The sequence below is a fragment of the Microplitis demolitor genome, chromosome 8 (assembly GCF_026212275.2).
Source record: "Microplitis demolitor isolate Queensland-Clemson2020A chromosome 8, iyMicDemo2.1a, whole genome shotgun sequence".
In the NCBI taxonomy this organism is placed as follows: domain Eukaryota; kingdom Metazoa; phylum Arthropoda; class Insecta; order Hymenoptera; family Braconidae; genus Microplitis; species Microplitis demolitor.
Window position 1 is genome coordinate 1306089 of NC_068552.1, and position 18702 is coordinate 1324790.

The 18702-nt window shown below is 28.7% G+C and overlaps 1 protein-coding gene across 1 annotated transcript in view; it reads right to left on the bottom strand.

The window, feature by feature from the left end:
- LOC103568646 (glutamate receptor ionotropic, kainate 2) overlaps positions 1 to 18702 on the bottom strand; it is a 178964-nt gene that overhangs the window by 58321 nt on the left and 101941 nt on the right. The window contains exons 6-7 of the mRNA XM_053741606.1: positions 16592 to 16756; positions 15194 to 15346 (exon numbers count right to left, since the gene is read on the bottom strand). Coding sequence (XP_053597581.1) covers positions 15194 to 15346; positions 16592 to 16756 — 318 coding nt within the window. The remainder of the gene's footprint in view (positions 1 to 15193; positions 15347 to 16591; positions 16757 to 18702) is intronic.

Below are 18702 nucleotides of genomic sequence, written 5' to 3' on the forward strand. Positions count from 1 at the left end.
GTTTTGCCGGAAAAGTTAAATAAGACTAAAATTTACTATGAATTCTACCTTGAACAATATTTTCTGTTTAATTTCCAAAAAAAAAATTCGTTGATTTTTTTTTTGATTTAGTCTTATAATTATATGTTTTGTTTAATAAAAAATAAAATTATTTTAGGAGAAGCATTAATTTGCTATCAATGCAATTATTGTGAAGATATTTCCTTAGTAAAAAATATCACCCAAAAAAACTGTACTGGAACATCTAACAAACCTTTATGTGTAAAAATAGATAATGTACTCAGTAAGTACTAAAAAAAAAATAATTTATAAAAATAAAAATTAGTTAATACAAATACATAAATTTTTGTATTTCAGCAAATGGTTCCACAATAACATTGCGTGATTGCACAAACCTAGTTCCTGTAAATTATAATACAATCTTCAGGGACACTACAAATAATTCAGTCTATGTTCAATCGCAGACTGCTTATTTTTGCGATACAGATCTATGTAATAATTCTGAATCACTATTTTCAACCTCCACTATCACACTTGTAACAATGATTGCATTCATTAGTGCAGTTAAAAATTTATATGAAAATTAATACTACTGTAAACAATGAAAATATTATTGTTCAGCATATTCCTAAATAAATTGTCAGAGACAATGAATGTATTCTTATAAAAACAATAATAAATGTGGTTTTTATATCCTTATAATACAAATACGATAAAGAGATTTTTTCAGATAATTTATTGAATTCTTGCGATATAAATATTTTTATACTGCGCAGACTTATAATTAACTCTCTAAGATAGCAGTGATAAAAATCTACTTAATCAATATCATATAGATGTTAAAATTAAATTTTAATTGAAAATATTATTTTAATACAATGATTTATGACAGATAATATGAATTTTAAATTTGAATTATTTGCCCGCGGAAAAGATACGATTGACGTTAGACCTGAGCATTTATTGTACTTTTAAAAGTAACGCTTTGTCACAAATAAAACTGTAAAAGTTTTCGGGAAAAAATCATCAGAACTGATTATGCATGAGCATGCGTGGTTGAACATGGCTTTGTATGATCATGCATGCCTTTGCATGAATCATTCAAACTCATGAATGATCATTCATGAAAAGCTGTCATGCATGATATTGCATGAAGCATGCATGACTATTCTTGGCCCGTCATACATGATCATGTATGAATGAACATGGCTTTGCATGATCATGCCTGTCTTTGCATGAATCGTGCAAACTCATGAATGACCATTCATGACAAGCTTGGTCATGCATAATATTATATGAAGCATGCATGACTATTTTTGCCTCGTCGTACATGATCATGCATGAATGAACATGACTTTGCATGATCATGCCTGTCTTTGCATGAATCGTGCAAACTCATGAATGACCATTCATGACAAGCTTGGTCATGCATAATATTATATGAAGCATGCATGACTATTTTTGCCTCGTCGTACATGATCATGCATGAATGAACATGACTTTGCATGATCATGCGTGTATTTGCATGAATCGTGCAAAGTCATGCCTGAATCATGCACCATTATGCATGAATCACGGACGATCATGACTGAATAATGCACCACCATGCATGAGTCATGCACCACCATGCATGAGTCATGCACCACCATGCATGAATCATGCATGAATCATGCACGATTATGCCTGAATCATGCAAGATTGTGTATGATGATTTTTGAGGTTAGATTTTTTTTATTTGAAACATGTTCGATACTGATATCTCTTTAAATAGTAATGTAAGCTCACTAATCGAGCTACTATTGAAACAATAGTCAACACTAATTATTTTCAATAATGTTACAAGATTTACTAGTCAGAGTACTAATGATCACTAATAAACACTAACGAATTTTCAATCGCGAACATATAAAACTCCATTTGTAAAAATGACATTTTTTTGCAAAATCTGTTTCCATGGTAATTATCAAAGAATGATATCAATCAAATTTTGATAACAACATTATGCATATTTATAAATACTGCATTTGTTTGATTAATTTTATTTTATTTAATATAACTGACTGCTCGAAATAAGCTTAAGCTTAACTTTTTTTATTGAAAAAAAAAACGTTATCTATTTAATAATATTTACGTTATATACTTAATAATTTTACGTTAATACGTTATATATTTAATAATTAGTAATGAAGTATTTATTATTTTTAATAACATTGTTTTCAATCAATTATTCAGGTAAAAATTTTATTAAATTTAATATCTTTTAATATCTAATAACACAGATAAGTTTAAAAAAATGTTTCTATGTTATAGGAGAGTCACTCAAATGTTGGTTTTGTACTCCCTCGTAAGTATCAATTTTAATATTAATAATATATAAGAACACAGTGAAGAATATAGTTTATATTTATTTTTTAAGACGGTACCATATATTAGATATATTGACAGTTTTCAGACTATGGAAATTGATATTAAACTATAGGGAGAGAAGAGAATCTCTAGTAGCATTTAAACAAGACTTGAAGAAGATGGATTTTATAAGCTTGCTTAATATACGCACTATATATCAAGTTTATCTCCGAGACTCCAAGCTCAAACGCAGTATCTTTAGCAAAGCCAGTGACCTCATTTAAATTTAAAACGCTAACAATTAACAATTCTATAACTCGATAAAATTATATCGAACATTAAGTGGGCGCCACCCACTTTACTATACTAATGCTGAATAGACTCGCGAAGTAACCAAGAGGGCGCCATGTCCCGGTTTCTTGAGCGATCCTGCAGCAAATCTGAGCTGATAAATCTTCAGCAAGTATTGCTGCAGATTTACATAAGACTTCCTTAAGAATGCTACTAGTGATTCACACGATCACTGAATTTTTTCTATGTTTGTCTCTAAAATTTACTAATTCAATTATTACAGTGTCAAACCTCATTGTGACAATACTTTTGTAGAAAGGAACCTAACAATCCAAGAATGTAATTACAATAATTCGTACCCGGCTTGCAGAACAGTGACTTCTCTACTTTGTAAGTTTTTTATTAATATAATTTTTTTTCTCTGGTTTAAATTATACTTCACAGTTAGAAACTTCTTTTCTTAATATGTTTTAGCGAATGGAGAGTTGCGTGTGCTTCTGCGTGATTGCAATAGAAAAATTACATACCGAAGCGAGTTCATGACACAGGATGCAAAAGAAACTGAAGATGTGTATGTCGTGGAATCACGTACACACTATTGTGATACTGATTTATGTAACAGCGCTGAATCTATTTATTTTCATCTTAGAATTGCATTCGTTGCAATAATTTCGTTTTTGTGTTTAGTCTAAAATTAGAGTCAGTCATTGAGTGTCAGGAATGTGCGAATAAACAATAAACGATCAACTCGCCCGATTCTCTTATGCGATTTGCAAACTGCACAGATAGAAGAGAATGGTAATAATTACCATTCTATATGGTAACCAGTCCTATTTTTTAAAGCATAGAAATCATTACTATGTAGCATGGGAATGATTACCATTCTTCTAGTAATATTTACCATTCTATATGGTGACCAGTCCTATTCTTTAAAGCATAGGAATCATTACTATGTAGCATGGGAATGATTACCATTCTTCTAGTAATATTTACCATTCTATATGGTAACCAGTCCTATTTTTTAAAGCATAGGAATCATTACTATGTAGCATGGGAATGATTACCATTCTTCTAGTAATATTTACCATTCTATATGGTAACCAGTCCTATTTTTTAAAGCATAGGAATCATTACTATGTAGCATGGGAATGATTACCATTCTTCTAGTAATATTTACCATTCTATATGGTAACCAGTCCTATTTTTTAAAGCATAGGAATCATTACTATGTAGCATAGGAATGATTACCATTCTTCTGGTAATATTTATCATACTGCATAGTAATCATGCTACTGGTAAATACTACTTTGTAGCATAGTAATCAAAGCCATTCTAGAATGCTACTGAGTCCGATACTGAATAGTGTGAAAGTAGTTTCAATATTAAGCGCTGCTATATAGTATACATGTCTAATATAACCTGTACATATATCAATCTTAATTACTACTTATATCAATGAATATTATTTTAATGAAAATTATCAATTATACGAAACTCAAGTATTATTTGACAAAGTATCATTGTCTATTGTATTCTGATTTAAAATGCTATTCTACCACACGTATCGTCACTGCTGCAGACGGAAAAATGTATATTCCAAAGCGCTGGATTTAATATTTTTAATTTAGATAATTGTTAACTTCCTCTACATTAATAATTCATAATTAATAATTTTACTTGCAATAAAATATTAATTAAATGTATTTTCAATAAATAATTAAATTATTATAATATTTTTCTAATAAAAATAACCCGTGTTAAAATATGTTAAAGTTAATATTTATTATTTTATTTAAAAATTTTTTAAATCAGTTAAAAATTTATTCATTATTAATTAAATAACGTAATTTTTTAATTATAAAACCTTATTTTAATATCAACCTTACTACCTTCAATTGGAAGCAGCTTCATCGAAATTGTAATAATTACAATGTAGCATAGGAATGATTCAAATGTAGCATGGTAATCATTACCATGCTAGCATAGTAATTATTACCATGCTAGTATGGCTAGCGTTACCATTCAACATCGGACGAATTACTATGTCAAATAAATAATACGGCTAAAAAACTTGCATTACCATGCTACATAGTAATAATTACTATCTCACATTGGAGAATATACCATTCACTTCTCTCCGTGTAATAAATTTTTAGACACGATGTAGTGTAAATAACTCGGTGTAAAATTTTGTTGTAAAAATTACACTATTTTTTTTTTTTGTTTTTGAAATCGTGTCTGACTTTACTTCAGCCTTCCTGGTATTGTAAACTAAGAACAATTAACAAAATTTAATTGAGTGCCATTGCTGAAATTGTTAAAAAATATTAAAAGATCACCTATTATATTACATAAAAAAAATGAGCATATACTCGTACATGATTCGAGTTAAATTTCAATTTAACCAAAGCTGGGTCTATATGCTTTGTCGTTATTGAAAAAACTCGAGAACAAAGCAAATTAATTATTTAAAAAAATAATTGAAATTTTCCCACTCAGCACCGATGCGTGAATCATAAAGCGGGTTGACAGTAATTTGAATTATGTTTTATGAGTTTAGTAGCCAATATATATTGATTCATTTAATTGGATTGTTACGAAGGTAAAAGTAAATGATAACATTCAGAATAAGGGCAAACAAAAAAAGTTCATTAAAATACCATTGATATAAATGAGGTAAAAAATGATATTTTATTATTTCAAGCCATGTTGATTGTAGCTCTTTACAATTTATGCATACACACAACAATTATCTCGTACATCAATTTTTCGTCAATATTATTAATTAACCATAAAGTTTATGACTTAATATATTTAATATTTCAACATCCTCATTTTATTTATTGAAAAAACAGTAAACATGTAACGAACCTATTTCAGTAAATCTGTAATCGATTTCGTTTAATCGATGCAACAAATTTTTATAATATATAACTATGTACATATGTATACGAAAAATTTTTATTTTTGCATTTATTATTATTATTACATATTTTTTTAAGTAATGAAAATTTAAAAAAAAGGAAGTTTTTGCTTTCAATCCGATTTTCGAAAATCGAGTTTTCAGATGTCGATGTTTTAAGGTCCTACACGGAAAAAAAATGCTCAAAATTTTAATAGTTTGTAGTTTATTTTCGACTGAAAATTAGTATATTCGATACTAATATCAAATCGGGACCATTATATATATTACAAAATGGCTATTATTTATATTTAAATTTGATACACAGAAGAGCGAAGTTTGTAGTTTCGTATATTAAAATTAATATGAAAAAGAATCGATAAATTGGTATCTAGTTATTACTATTCAAATAAACAGAAAAATTTTGAAAATGAGGAACCGAAAAATTAGTAAACGTACATATTAATATATAAAGATCTAGTATACGAATTTTTCATTTTATTATTTACCACTTATTCGATATATGTATATGATAAATTAATTTATAATAACGAATAAATAACATTTTATATAAATTATTAGTCAATGGGATAGAATTTATAAAATAAGAGTTAAAAATTTTCGGTATTTTTATGAGCAACAAAATCAGTACCTAGTATACTAATTTTTCATTTTATTATTTACCACTTATTCGATTTATGTATACTGTAAATTAATTTATAATGATGAATAAATGATATTTTAAGCTAATGATTGATCAGTGATCGAGTTTATAAAATAAAAGTTTGTAACTTTTGCAATTTCCGGCCGGAAAAATCAGTATCTAAGATAGCAATTCTTAATTTGAATCATTACTTTTTAATAGATTCTGCCATAAATTAATAAACTTTCACTAATAAGTCACTTATACCTAAAAGTAATAATATTTTACTTTTTGAAATAATTGATAGTTTATAGGAATCTACAAAAATTAGTAAACCACTTTGCATTAAGCACATAATAGTAATTATTGATAACAGAGTCCACTTTTTACTACTATTTACTAATTTTTAATATACTGTTTTTTCCATGTATTGATTGAAGTAATTAAGACTTTTATTATACAATGAAAATAAAAAAAAATTTTCCGAAAATTTTCAGCCTTCAATAACTTTCCAATCATACGCTACTAATATCCAGTGCGTAACAAACAAATACGTACATGAAATTTCCTAAATCACATCAAAGCATTCTAAAGATTCTAAATTTTTAGTTAAATTCCCACTCGAGTCCCAAAATTTAAACTATTTATCTAATTAAATGTAAATAATCATATTATTTAAATCTATAAATATCAAAATTCATTGACATTTAATCTAACAAATCACACTGGAATACCTTCTACAAAAGCGTACAAATATTTGTTATTTAATCTTTCCCTTTGCTAAAACCCCGGAAAAGAAAAACAAATAGCCAACTGCAAATAAAAACAACTGCCTAACTGGAATAGTAAATAATAAATAAATTTCTATGTAATCAACTTAGTATTTATCTTTGCCGACGTCTGAAAATATTATTTATACCTAAATAATAATATATATAATATTACCACATATTTATTATATATATATAAAAAAAATTAATAAATTTGAAGCCTAAATAATCAAAGACATACTTGATAATTAATCGATAACTTGATTAATTAATCGATAATTTTGATGTCTAAAAAATTTTGAGTACTACTTAGAATAAAACCAATGTCCAGAAGATAATATTTAGTGATATTTATAATGAATTACTTATTTTTTTTACCTTTATGGATTATGACATCAATAATTACTGGTAAATAAATTTTTGTAACCTACAATTTTTAATTACTTGATACTTTACTTAAAGTTGTAATCAATTTCAGTAAATGCTATTAAGTGTTATGAATGTACTCATTGTTTGGATATTTCAAAATCGACGAATGTAATTGAGAAAGACTGCCCTGAATCACCGACAGGTGCAGCTTGTTTGAAGATATCTTACGTACTTTGTAATTAAAAAAATTATTTATTTATTTTTCGGTCGCCTGGATAAATAATTCAGATATTTGTCAAAGTGTGATATATGTTGATCTAAGAATATCTTGTTTGATTTTAAATATTTTTTTATGGGCTTAAATGGAAAGAAAATATCTTGACTCAAAAAATTTTCAGTCGAAATTTTCTTAATTCAAGACAAAAATTTCTTGACTCAGAGAAAATTATCTTCGTTCAACAAGAAAAATTTCTTTATTCAGAGAAAATTTTCTTCGTTCAAGAAAAAAAAGTTTCTTAGTTCAGAAAAAAATGTTCTTTGTTCAAAATAAAAAGTTCTTGATTCAGTGAAAATTTTATTCGTTAAAGAGTAAAAATGTTCTTGATTCAGAGAAAATTTTCTTCGTTCAACAAGGAAAATTTCTTCATTCAGAAAAAATTTTCTCTATTCAAAAAAAAAATTCTGGATTCATAGAAAATTTTCTTCGTTCAAGAAAAAAATTCCATAATTCAGAAAAAAATTACTCTATTCAAAAAATAAAATTTTCCTCAATCAGTGAAAATTTTCTTCGTTCAAGAGAAAAACTTTCTTGATTCAGAGAAAATTTTCTTCGGTCAGGAAAAAAAATTTCTTAACTCAGAAAAAAATGTTTTTTGTTCAAAAACAAAGTTCTTGATTCAGAGAAAATTTTCTTCGTTCAACAAGGAAAATTTCGTCATTCAGAAAAAATTTTCTCTGTTCAAAAAAAAAATTCTGGATTCATAGAAAATTTTCTTCGTTCAAGAAAAAAATTCCATAACTCAGAAAAAAATTACTTTGTTCAAAAAATAAAATTTTCCTCAATCGGTGAAAATTTTCTTCGTTCAAGAGAAAAACTTTCTTGATTCAGAGAAAATTTTCTTCGGTCAGGAAAAAAAATTTCTTAACTCAGAAAAAAATGTTTTTTGTTCAAAAAAAAAGTTCTTGATTCAGAGAAAATTTTCTTCGTTCAACAAGAAAAATTTCTTCATTCAGAAAAAATTTTCTCTGTTAAAAAAAAAATTCTGGATTCAGAGAAAATTTTCTTCGTTCAAGAAAAAAATTCCATAACTCAGAAAAAAATTACTCTGTTCAAAAAATAAAAGTTTCCTAATTCAGAGAAAATTTTCTTCGTTCAGGAAAAAAAAGTTTCTTAATTCAGAAAAAAATGTTCTTCGTTCAAAAAAAAATTTCTCTGTTTAAAAAAATAAAAATTTCTTGATTTAGTAAAAAGTTTCTTCATTTAAGAAAATTTTTTTAGGAACGAAGAAAATATCGGCTTTCCTTCTCAAGTCAACAAAATATTTTTAAGCCAATAAAATAATTCTTGACTCAAAATTACGTTTTTTCTGGTCATAAATATCAAAATATAATAAATTATTAATCATTTAATAATTTGAATACTAGCAAATTACACAACTGGAGTTAGAGCTCGTAGCTGTAGTGTAAAATCTTTAGTGGGTGATGAAAGAGCCGTACCAAAAGCAGCTGAAGCCGAACAGGAAAAAAGTCCAGTATACGTAAAATTCCTCAATATGTATTACTGTGATACAGATTTTTGTAATGGATCAAATTCGTTATTTCCAAGGTCATTAAATAATATTATAATTATTGTATCATTTATTTCTCTGATATTCAATATTCATCAAACATAAAGCATTTTATCAAAAGCATTATTACTTTCTATATAATACATTACTTTTTTTAATAAAGGTAGTTAATGCATCATTAAACAATTTATATTTACTCTAGCATAATTAACTTAATCGAGTTTCCTATGGAAGATTTAAACAAGTCTTGACAAAGTTGCATTTCGTAAGTATAAAATCTTCGAAATTTGAAAAAGTTAAAAAAAAAAAATTCAAAATAGTCCTCCTTTAACAGACCCAAATTATGATAGATTTACCGCAATTTGCGGCGGAATTTCGTAATTTACGGTGCTTTCCGTAATTTTCGGTGGATTATTCGTAATGTACAGTGGACATTCCGTAATTTACGGTGCTTTTCGTAATTTTCGGTGGATTTTTCGTAATTTACGGTGGGCTTTCCGTAATCTACGAGGGATTTTTTGCAATGTACAGTAGACATTCCGTAATTTATGGTGGATTTTTCGTAATTTACGATAATCCACCGTAAAATAATGATTTACCGTAATTTACGGTGCTTTCCGTAATTTTCGGTAGATTTTTCGTAATTTACAGTGGGCATTCCGTAATCTACGGTGGATTTTCCGTAATGTACAGTGGATATTCCGTAATTTACGGTGGATTTTTCGTAATTTACCATAATCCACCGTAAAATATTGATTTACCGTAATTTACGGTGCTTTCCGTAATTTTCGGTGGATTACTCATAATTTACGGTGCTTTCCGTAGTTTTCGGTGGATTATTCGTAATGTACAGTGGACATTCCGTAATTTACGGTGCTTTTCGTAATTTTCGGTGGATTTTTCGTAATTTACGGTGGGCTTTCCGTAATCTACGAGGGATTTTTTGCAATGTACAGTAGACATTCCGTAATTTATGGTGGATTTTTCGTAATTTACGATAATCCACCGTAAAATAATGATTTACCGTAATTTACGGTGCTTTCCGTAATTTTCGGTAGATTTTTCGTAATTTACAGTAGGCATTCCGTAATCTACGGTGGATTTTCCGTAATGTACAGTGGATATTCCGTAATTTACGGTGGATTTTTCGTAATTTACCATAATCCACCGTAAAATATTGATTTACCGTAATTTACGGTGCTTTCCGTAATTTTCGGTGGATTACTCATAATTTACGGTGCTTTCCGTAGTTTTCGGTGGATTATTCGTAATGTGCAGTGGACATTCCGTAATTTACGGTGCTTTTCGTAATTTTCGGTGGATTTTTCGTAATTTACGGTGGGCTTTCCGTAATCTACGAGGGATTTTTTGCAATGTACAGTAGACATTCCGTAATTTATGGTGGATTTTTCGTAATTTACGATAATCCACCGTAAAATAATGATTTACCGTAATTTACGGTGCTTTCCGTAATTTTCGGTAGATTTTTCGTAATTTACAGTGGGCATTCCGTAATCTACGGTGGATTTTCCGTGATGTCAGTGGCTATTCCGTAATTTACGGTGGATTTTTTGTAATTTACCATAACCCACCGTAAAATATTGATTTACCGTAATTTACGGTGCTTTCCGTAATTTCCGGTAGATTTCTCGTAATTTACAGTGGGCATTCCGTAATCTACGGTGGATTTTCCGTAATGTACAGTGGGCATTCCGTAATCTACAGTAGATTTTCCGTAATGTACAGTGGATATTCCGTAATTTACGGTGGATTTTTCGTAATGTACAGTGGGCATTCCGTAATCCACGGTGGATCTTCCGTAATGTATAGTGGATATTTCGTAATTTACGGTGGATTTTTCGTAATTTACCATAATCCACCGTAAAATATTAATTTACCGTAATTTATGGAGCTTTCCGTATTTTCGGTGGATTTTTCGTAATTCACGATGATTTTACCGTAATGAACGGTAATCCACCGTAAAATACGAGAATACGGTAATTTGCCGTAAATTACGATAATTCGGTAATCCATTCGAATTTTTACACTAAATTTACGATCCACCATGGTTTACGGTAAACCCACCATGCTTTGCGGCAAACCTACCGTAATTCCCCTATTTCCGTAAATCACATTAAATTCACCCGAATTTTACGCCAATTTACTGTATTCTAAGGTAAAGCTACCGTAAATTTACGGTAAATCAGGTGAACTAGGGTCAATTGTATTAATAAAGTAATTATGGACTTGTTTATAACCAGACTTTTTTTTTAAATTTTTGAGGTGCCCCATTTTGGCCCTCCCCACCTTCCAACCGTTTTGCCCTTTCCTTCCCTGTATATATAGAAATATTTTTTTTATTCATTAAAAAAATCAATTGTCATGTCTTTCAGATCATACATTAAGAAATATATTTAACAGTAAATGTGATAATAAAAAAACAATGAATTTAATCGTAGTTTTATCTTTTAGATAACAGTAAAGACAAAGAGCAGTGATACGACAGGCAGATTAATAAATAAAAATGTCTATTGGAGAAAACCAAATTTTACACCATTTTCAATATCAAACAATACAGAACATATATTTTTTTTTATTGACAAAAAATTTATCAAAATTTTGTCATTATCATTCTTTATTTATTTTTTATTCAAATTAGTGATTCAATTAATTATTACTTGCGAGCAATACAAACTTAATAATATGAACTACTGGTTAAATAATCCTTCGCTAGTTCCATATGTTTATCAATATGTTGGATAATAGATCGGAATGAGGTTAAGATCCATATTATTTGACTTTTTAATTGGGGAGAGTTTTTAATAAATGATAGTATTATGTTGAAAGGAAATGAATTGACATTGAGATAAAATTCAGCCGGAGATTTTTCTTGATTTTGTAGGTATGGTAACGGTCCTTTATTAAATACATTTAGATTTTCCGGCTGCACAAAGTGAGCATTTTCCTCATGTTCGAAATTAAAGGCAGTCGGTATTTCAGTGTCTCCATTTGGCCTGAATAATTTAAAATATTCATTAGTCTGATTCAAAAAAAAAAATCAAAAATTTTTTTTTATTTCTTATAAGAGTATTCCAGTTTTTCACAATTTAAAAATTGTATCTGAGAATTAGATCAATTATGTGATTTTTTCAAGTCACTTAAAAATATTTGAAATTAAGAAATAAAAATTGGGAAATCCAAAAGTGCACACCTGAGATGAAGCTGAAGCTAGAGGTCCTAATAAGTAGCGGCCACGCAAAAAATTGTACTAGCAGTCTTAATAAGTAGTAGCCACGCAAAAAATTCTACTAGTCGCCTTAATAAGTAGTAGCCGCGGAAAAAAATGCACTAGTTGCCATAATAAGTAGCGGCCACGCAAAAAGTATACTAGTGGCCGTAATAAGTAGCGGCCACGAAAAAAATTGTACTAGCAGTCTTAATAAGTAGTAGCCACGCAAAAATTCTACTAGTCACCTTAATAAGTAGTAGCCACGGAAAAAATGCACTAGTTGCCGTAATAAGTAGCGGCCACGCAAAAAGTATACTAGTGGCCGTAATAAATAGCGGCCACGCAAAAAGTATACTAATGGCCGTAATAAGTAGCGGCCACGCAAAAAAAATGTGCTAGCGACCATAATAAATAGCGGCGACGCAAAAAATTGCACTAGTAGCCGTAATAGGTAGTAGCCACGCAAAAAATTGCACTAGTAGCCTAATAAGTAGCGGCTACGCAAAAAATTGTGCTAGCGGTCGTAATAAGTTACGGTCAGGCAAAAGATTGCGTTAGCGGCCGTAAAAAGTAGCAGCCACGCAAAAAATTGGCTAGCTTCAGCTTCATCACACCTGAGTCGCTCATGATAATTGTTTAATATTTAATTTTTTTTGTTATTTTAACTACCCAAGCGAATCCGAACTACGGTACATTATGATAAAAGAACGGTATTTTACGGCAAAATTACAGTATATACAGCAAAATATGGCATTATTGGCAGCAGCACTAGCGCAACAGTAAGATTGAATAAAGCGCGACATCTAAGACAAAAAGGCGGGATATTTGAAATAAAAATCTTAATAAAAAAAATCAAACTGAAATTAAGAAATAAAAAAATCAAATGAGCAATTTCAAAGTCGAATAATAATTTAAAATTAAAAAAAAAATAAGTTAATATCATAAAGTATAAGTCATAATTAAAAATAAAATGAGCGATCTTGTCGTGCACTCTTGGATTTTCCAAAATTTTTTTAATCCCATTCCTGTTACTGATCCTCATATTAATTAAGATTATGAATTATTTTCCAAGTATACTGTTCAATATTTATATTTATACCTGATATTATCTACATGCGCACTTTGAGCCATTACGTGATAACGGTTTATTTTCAGACGTCCTTCATTATTATTATTATTATTGGGTGGAGGTGTATCAATGATATTATTCGATTTCTTGTAATCGTCATCAAAAATTTCAGGATCGATATCTACGATATTTTAAATCGTTAATAATTTTATTTTTATTCTAATTAATCGATCAAGTAAAGAAATTTATCAACTTTTGCTGTGAAATCGTTAAGTAATAAATATATGTCATAATTTATGTATATAAACCTATATATATTCTTACCAACATTTCCAAGAGCTGTTCTTGGTAACTGTCTATACTTTGGAGGATATTTTCTAGCCAGAATAATCTGGACTAAGATAAAACTGAACACGATGTGAATAAATAAGCGACACATCGAGAACGGGAGCCTAACATGCACTTGTACTAAATTCACGACTATGAACAATTATTCTGATTGTTTTGACATCACAATTACTCAAAGCATCGTAAATTAAATTATGTTTTTTTGAACTTGTTGAGCATTATTAATTTATAATTTACGGCAAATGAAACAAAGAAATTTTTTATGAAGGTTTTTTTATTGACTGACTTTGATGTTTGAAATTATATTATACAATAAATATGGAAGAAAAGTAGAATAAATAAAATAAATTAATAATTGTATACTGTCACATTTATGAATGATCAAATACATATTGAACAATAATGACGTATTTTAATTACCTTAAATTTTTGAAGTATAAATTGAAAACTATGAGCATTATTTATTTATTATTTAAAGTCGCTTTTCAACTGCTGGGGTTCATTAGCGACTATGAACTGTTACACTGAAAAAAATAATCGGTAGCCGCTACTCATTAGTTTTCGGTAGCCGCTACTGATTATTTTTTGGTAGCTACTACCTATTATTTACTGGTAATTGGTAGCTGTTACCGGAAATTAATCGGTAGCAGTTACTGATTATTTTTTGGTAGCCGCTACCTATTATTTACAGGTAATCGGTAGCTGCTACCGAAAATTAATTGGTAGCAGCTACTGATTATTTTTCGGTAGCCGCTACTGATTATTTTTTGGTAGCCGCTACCTATTATTGACTGGTAATCGGTAGCTGTTACCGGAAATTAATCGGTAGCAGCTACTGATTATTTTTTGGTAGCCGCTACCTATTATTTACAGGTAATCGGTAGCTGCTACCGAAAATTAATCGGTAGCAGCTACTGATTATTTTTCGGTAGCCGTTACTGATTATTTTTTGGTAGCCGCTACCTATTATTGACTGGTAATCGGTAGCCACTACCAATTATTGATTGGTAATTGGTAGCTGTTATTGGAAATTAATCGGTAGCAGCTACTGATTATTTCGGTAGCTGGTACCGAAATGATCAGTAGCGGCTACCGATTATTTTTTCCAGTGTAGGAATGGTACTACTGAATATCACGAGAACTATCAGCGTGAAATATTTGGCAAAAAAAAACTTTTGTTTTTAGAAAATTCATTTTCTCAAAAAGTTGTGATTTATGAGTTTTCTGTAAGTTTCGTCATTTTTGAAATAATTACAAAAATACAAGAATTTCATATAAAAATTGACCAGTACTCTCTACGAACTCAATGGTTAAAGTGACAGTTATGCTACAATCGGAAATTTTGTAGAGTTATATATATATATATATATATATATATATATATATATATATGTATATATATATATATATATATATATATATAAAATGATTGTACTCACAGTATTGATGTAATTGTAGAGTGATAGGCCATCATCCCAGGGCTCTTCCTTTTCACAGGACAAATTTACCGGCCGTAGTACGTGACTTCGGTCTAGAGAAGCAAGGCCATGAGCAAAAACTTGAACGCTGTCATAGACAAGAGCAGGTTCAGCCTGTAATATTGTGAAATTGTCACTTTTAGAATTTATATAGTTGTATTAAATTTAAATTATAGTTTGTCGGAAAAGTGGAAAGGAGAGGACAAAACGAGCCCCTTTATATTTTTTTATAACCGTACAGAAAGCAAATGATGATGCAGTTCTTACATGAAAAAAAATAATTGGTAGCAGCTACCTATTGACAATGGATAGCTACTACCGAATATTTTTTAGTAGCAACTATCGATTATTTCTCAGTAGCAGCTACTAATTATTTTTCAGTATCAGCTACCGATTATTTTTCAGTAGCAGCTACTAATTATTTTTCAGTAGCAGCTACTAATTATTTTTCAGTAGCCGCTACCAATTATTTTGTAGTAGCCGCTACCAATTGTTTTTCAGTAGCAGCTACCGGTTATTTTTCAGTAGCCACCAACGATTATTTTTCAGTAGCCGCTATCGATAATTTTTCAGTAGCAGCTACTAATTATTTTTCAGTAGCCGCTACTGATTATTTTTTCGTTTAATACATTCCCATGTAATAAAGAAATATTTGTCACAATAGAAACTAATACCATTCTCTTTCATTACCTACAGGTTTGAGGTTTTTATAAAATGTGACGATTTCCATTGTTTGTATTAGTATTCCTATAATCGATATTTCAAACGAACGCTCCCGTATGACATGAAAAAGATTCAAATGAAATATTACAATTATTACCTCAAATTCACTCTTTGAAGTCAAAACTCATTAATGTTTTCAATTTTTTTAGGGGGCCAACTTTGCCCGTCGATAATTTTTTTTTTCTTTTTTTAGTGAAACAACTCATACTATTAAAATTTATATTGTCACGCGACCATTTTTGCTTCTCTTTATCTAAATAACTTAAAACCAGAATAAAGTGAAAAAACAACAAAAAATTTTAATTAAGTGGTTGCAAATAAATCGGCTAAGTCAATAGAAATATTCCGTAATCAAAGTACAAACGATTAACTTCAAAGTAATTTGAGCGTGATTTGAATCCCACTTTATCCAATAGTCCAATTACTGTTTTCTAAATCGCGTGGTCATACATCAAAGGACTGTTTCTGCAAAGTATCTTTTGAGTGCGAAGCTAAATGATTTCACTCGAGTCTATTAATTGCAATGAATACTCTAATTTTGTCAAAAACTCTATTTTTTCAGTTAATTATCCATTAATGATTTCCCTCACCAGTAAGTATACTATCAACTGAAATTTATTGCAAAATTTTGGTAACCTGGATTACTCCGGTACGATTGAGAATCGCATGACCAATGGGTTGGAAACGTTCCATTTGCTTGAGAACTTCTGCTACCTTCTGCTCTTCCAAATCAACCAATCGGAATGCTGTCATATTGACATTGTTATACTTGAAGTCTTCTAGATCAAATGTTTCGATATCCTGTGACAAAGAAAAAAAATATACATGTATTATGATGTTTCAAAAATAAATCGATACTTTTTTTTTGCTTTCACACGAAACATTGAAAAAAAAAAAAATCTGTGTTTTAAGTCTCTATCCATAGAAAAAAGCTATATATAGCTGATCATATACCGAGAATTATACTTTGCATATATAAAAATAGATAAAATTATATATGGGCAAATATATAAAATTTTGCCGCTTATTAAATATATATCATATATGGATTATTGTATAACATATTATATAATGATGTCATACATTTTTGATATAACATTAAACATATAACATTTAATATACCAGTAAGATATATATTTTATTATTCGCAGATATATAACTTGTATTATATTCGGAATAGTATATGATTCGATATATAATATATATTATATTTCACAGTATAGGGTGAACAGTATATTGAAATCGATTATTGATTTGATTTTAGAATCGGATGAATCCATTAGAAAAATGAATAATATTATCATATATCACATATATGTAGGATTATGCATAGTAATATATAGCAATAATATATTACCATGAATATGCGGTAGTATATATATGGCAAGTTATATTGTGATACTTTATGAGGGTATATATGTAGTAAAATATACATAGTATTATATAGCAATAATATATCTCATCATATACTTTACATTATATACTTTCACATATAAAAATTATTATATTGTTACATTATATTTTGCAACATATATGGAAATATATGGCAGTAATACATTTGAAGTTATATCGTCACATATATCATATTTATATTGAGTAAACATATATAATTAGATATATATAATTCTGCCGTTATATATGGTTACATATTCACCATATATTTATCGATATATGTTCGACCATATAGTTTTTTCATACGGGAATTAACCAATTTTTCGTGTGAGCCCAAAAATTAAGGACTTTTTTTGGAACAATAATATATATATATATATATATATATATATATATATATATATATATATATATATATATATATATATATATATATAAGTATTGAAATTAAAAATAAAGTACTAATAAATAACCTGCCAATCCATTCTTTTTGTCAAAGGTTACATTTCCAGAACTATGTTAAAGTGCTTTTCGATGAAACATCAGAGCAAGCTCTTTTGTGGTAAAAAACTTGAAACTTTTTCATTCGACAGTTTAGCGATGTGAACAGGAAATTCACGAGAAATAAATTTTTTTTTTCCACCCGCTTTATTTTATTGATACGCCCTACATTTTGTACAAAGTTTTACTTTCATTCTAGAGTTTATTAGTATTGATAAAAAGTTAAAAAAAAAAAAGTTCTAACTTGAAAGGAAACTAAAAAAAAAAATAATATCAATCAATCGAGTTTACTGTAAATTGTTGAGATTAATTTTATAAATTAGAATTAAGTCTGATGATTTTTTTTTTTTTCTTTTTTTTCGTGGCATTGAAAATAGACATTATAATTATAAACTCTTACTTGGCACCATAAATTAGATATATTGAAAATATATTATCGAATTAAAAATGTCGAGACAAAACGATAAAAATCGAATTTTTAATAATTCTTGTAAATAAATTAATTATCTTGACTTGAATCGATAATCACTAATCGATGGATTAGAATATGTTTTACACAAAAAATAAAACACATTGTTTATCGTAACCTTGTTTAGATAAAAGATAACTTGCACTTGAAACATTGTGAATTATCAATAGAATCTCGAAAAAATCTCATTTTTAATAAGTAATTATTTGTTGTAAAAACGTTGAACAATGATATCGATATACTTCAGTTGATACTCGGGTAAATATAACGATCGACAAGCAGTTTTATTTTATAGAAAAACTTTAACACAGATAGAACAGTTTCAATGGATTATAGAAACTATTTCCATTGTTATAAAAAATTCTGCGAGAAGCTACACTGATAA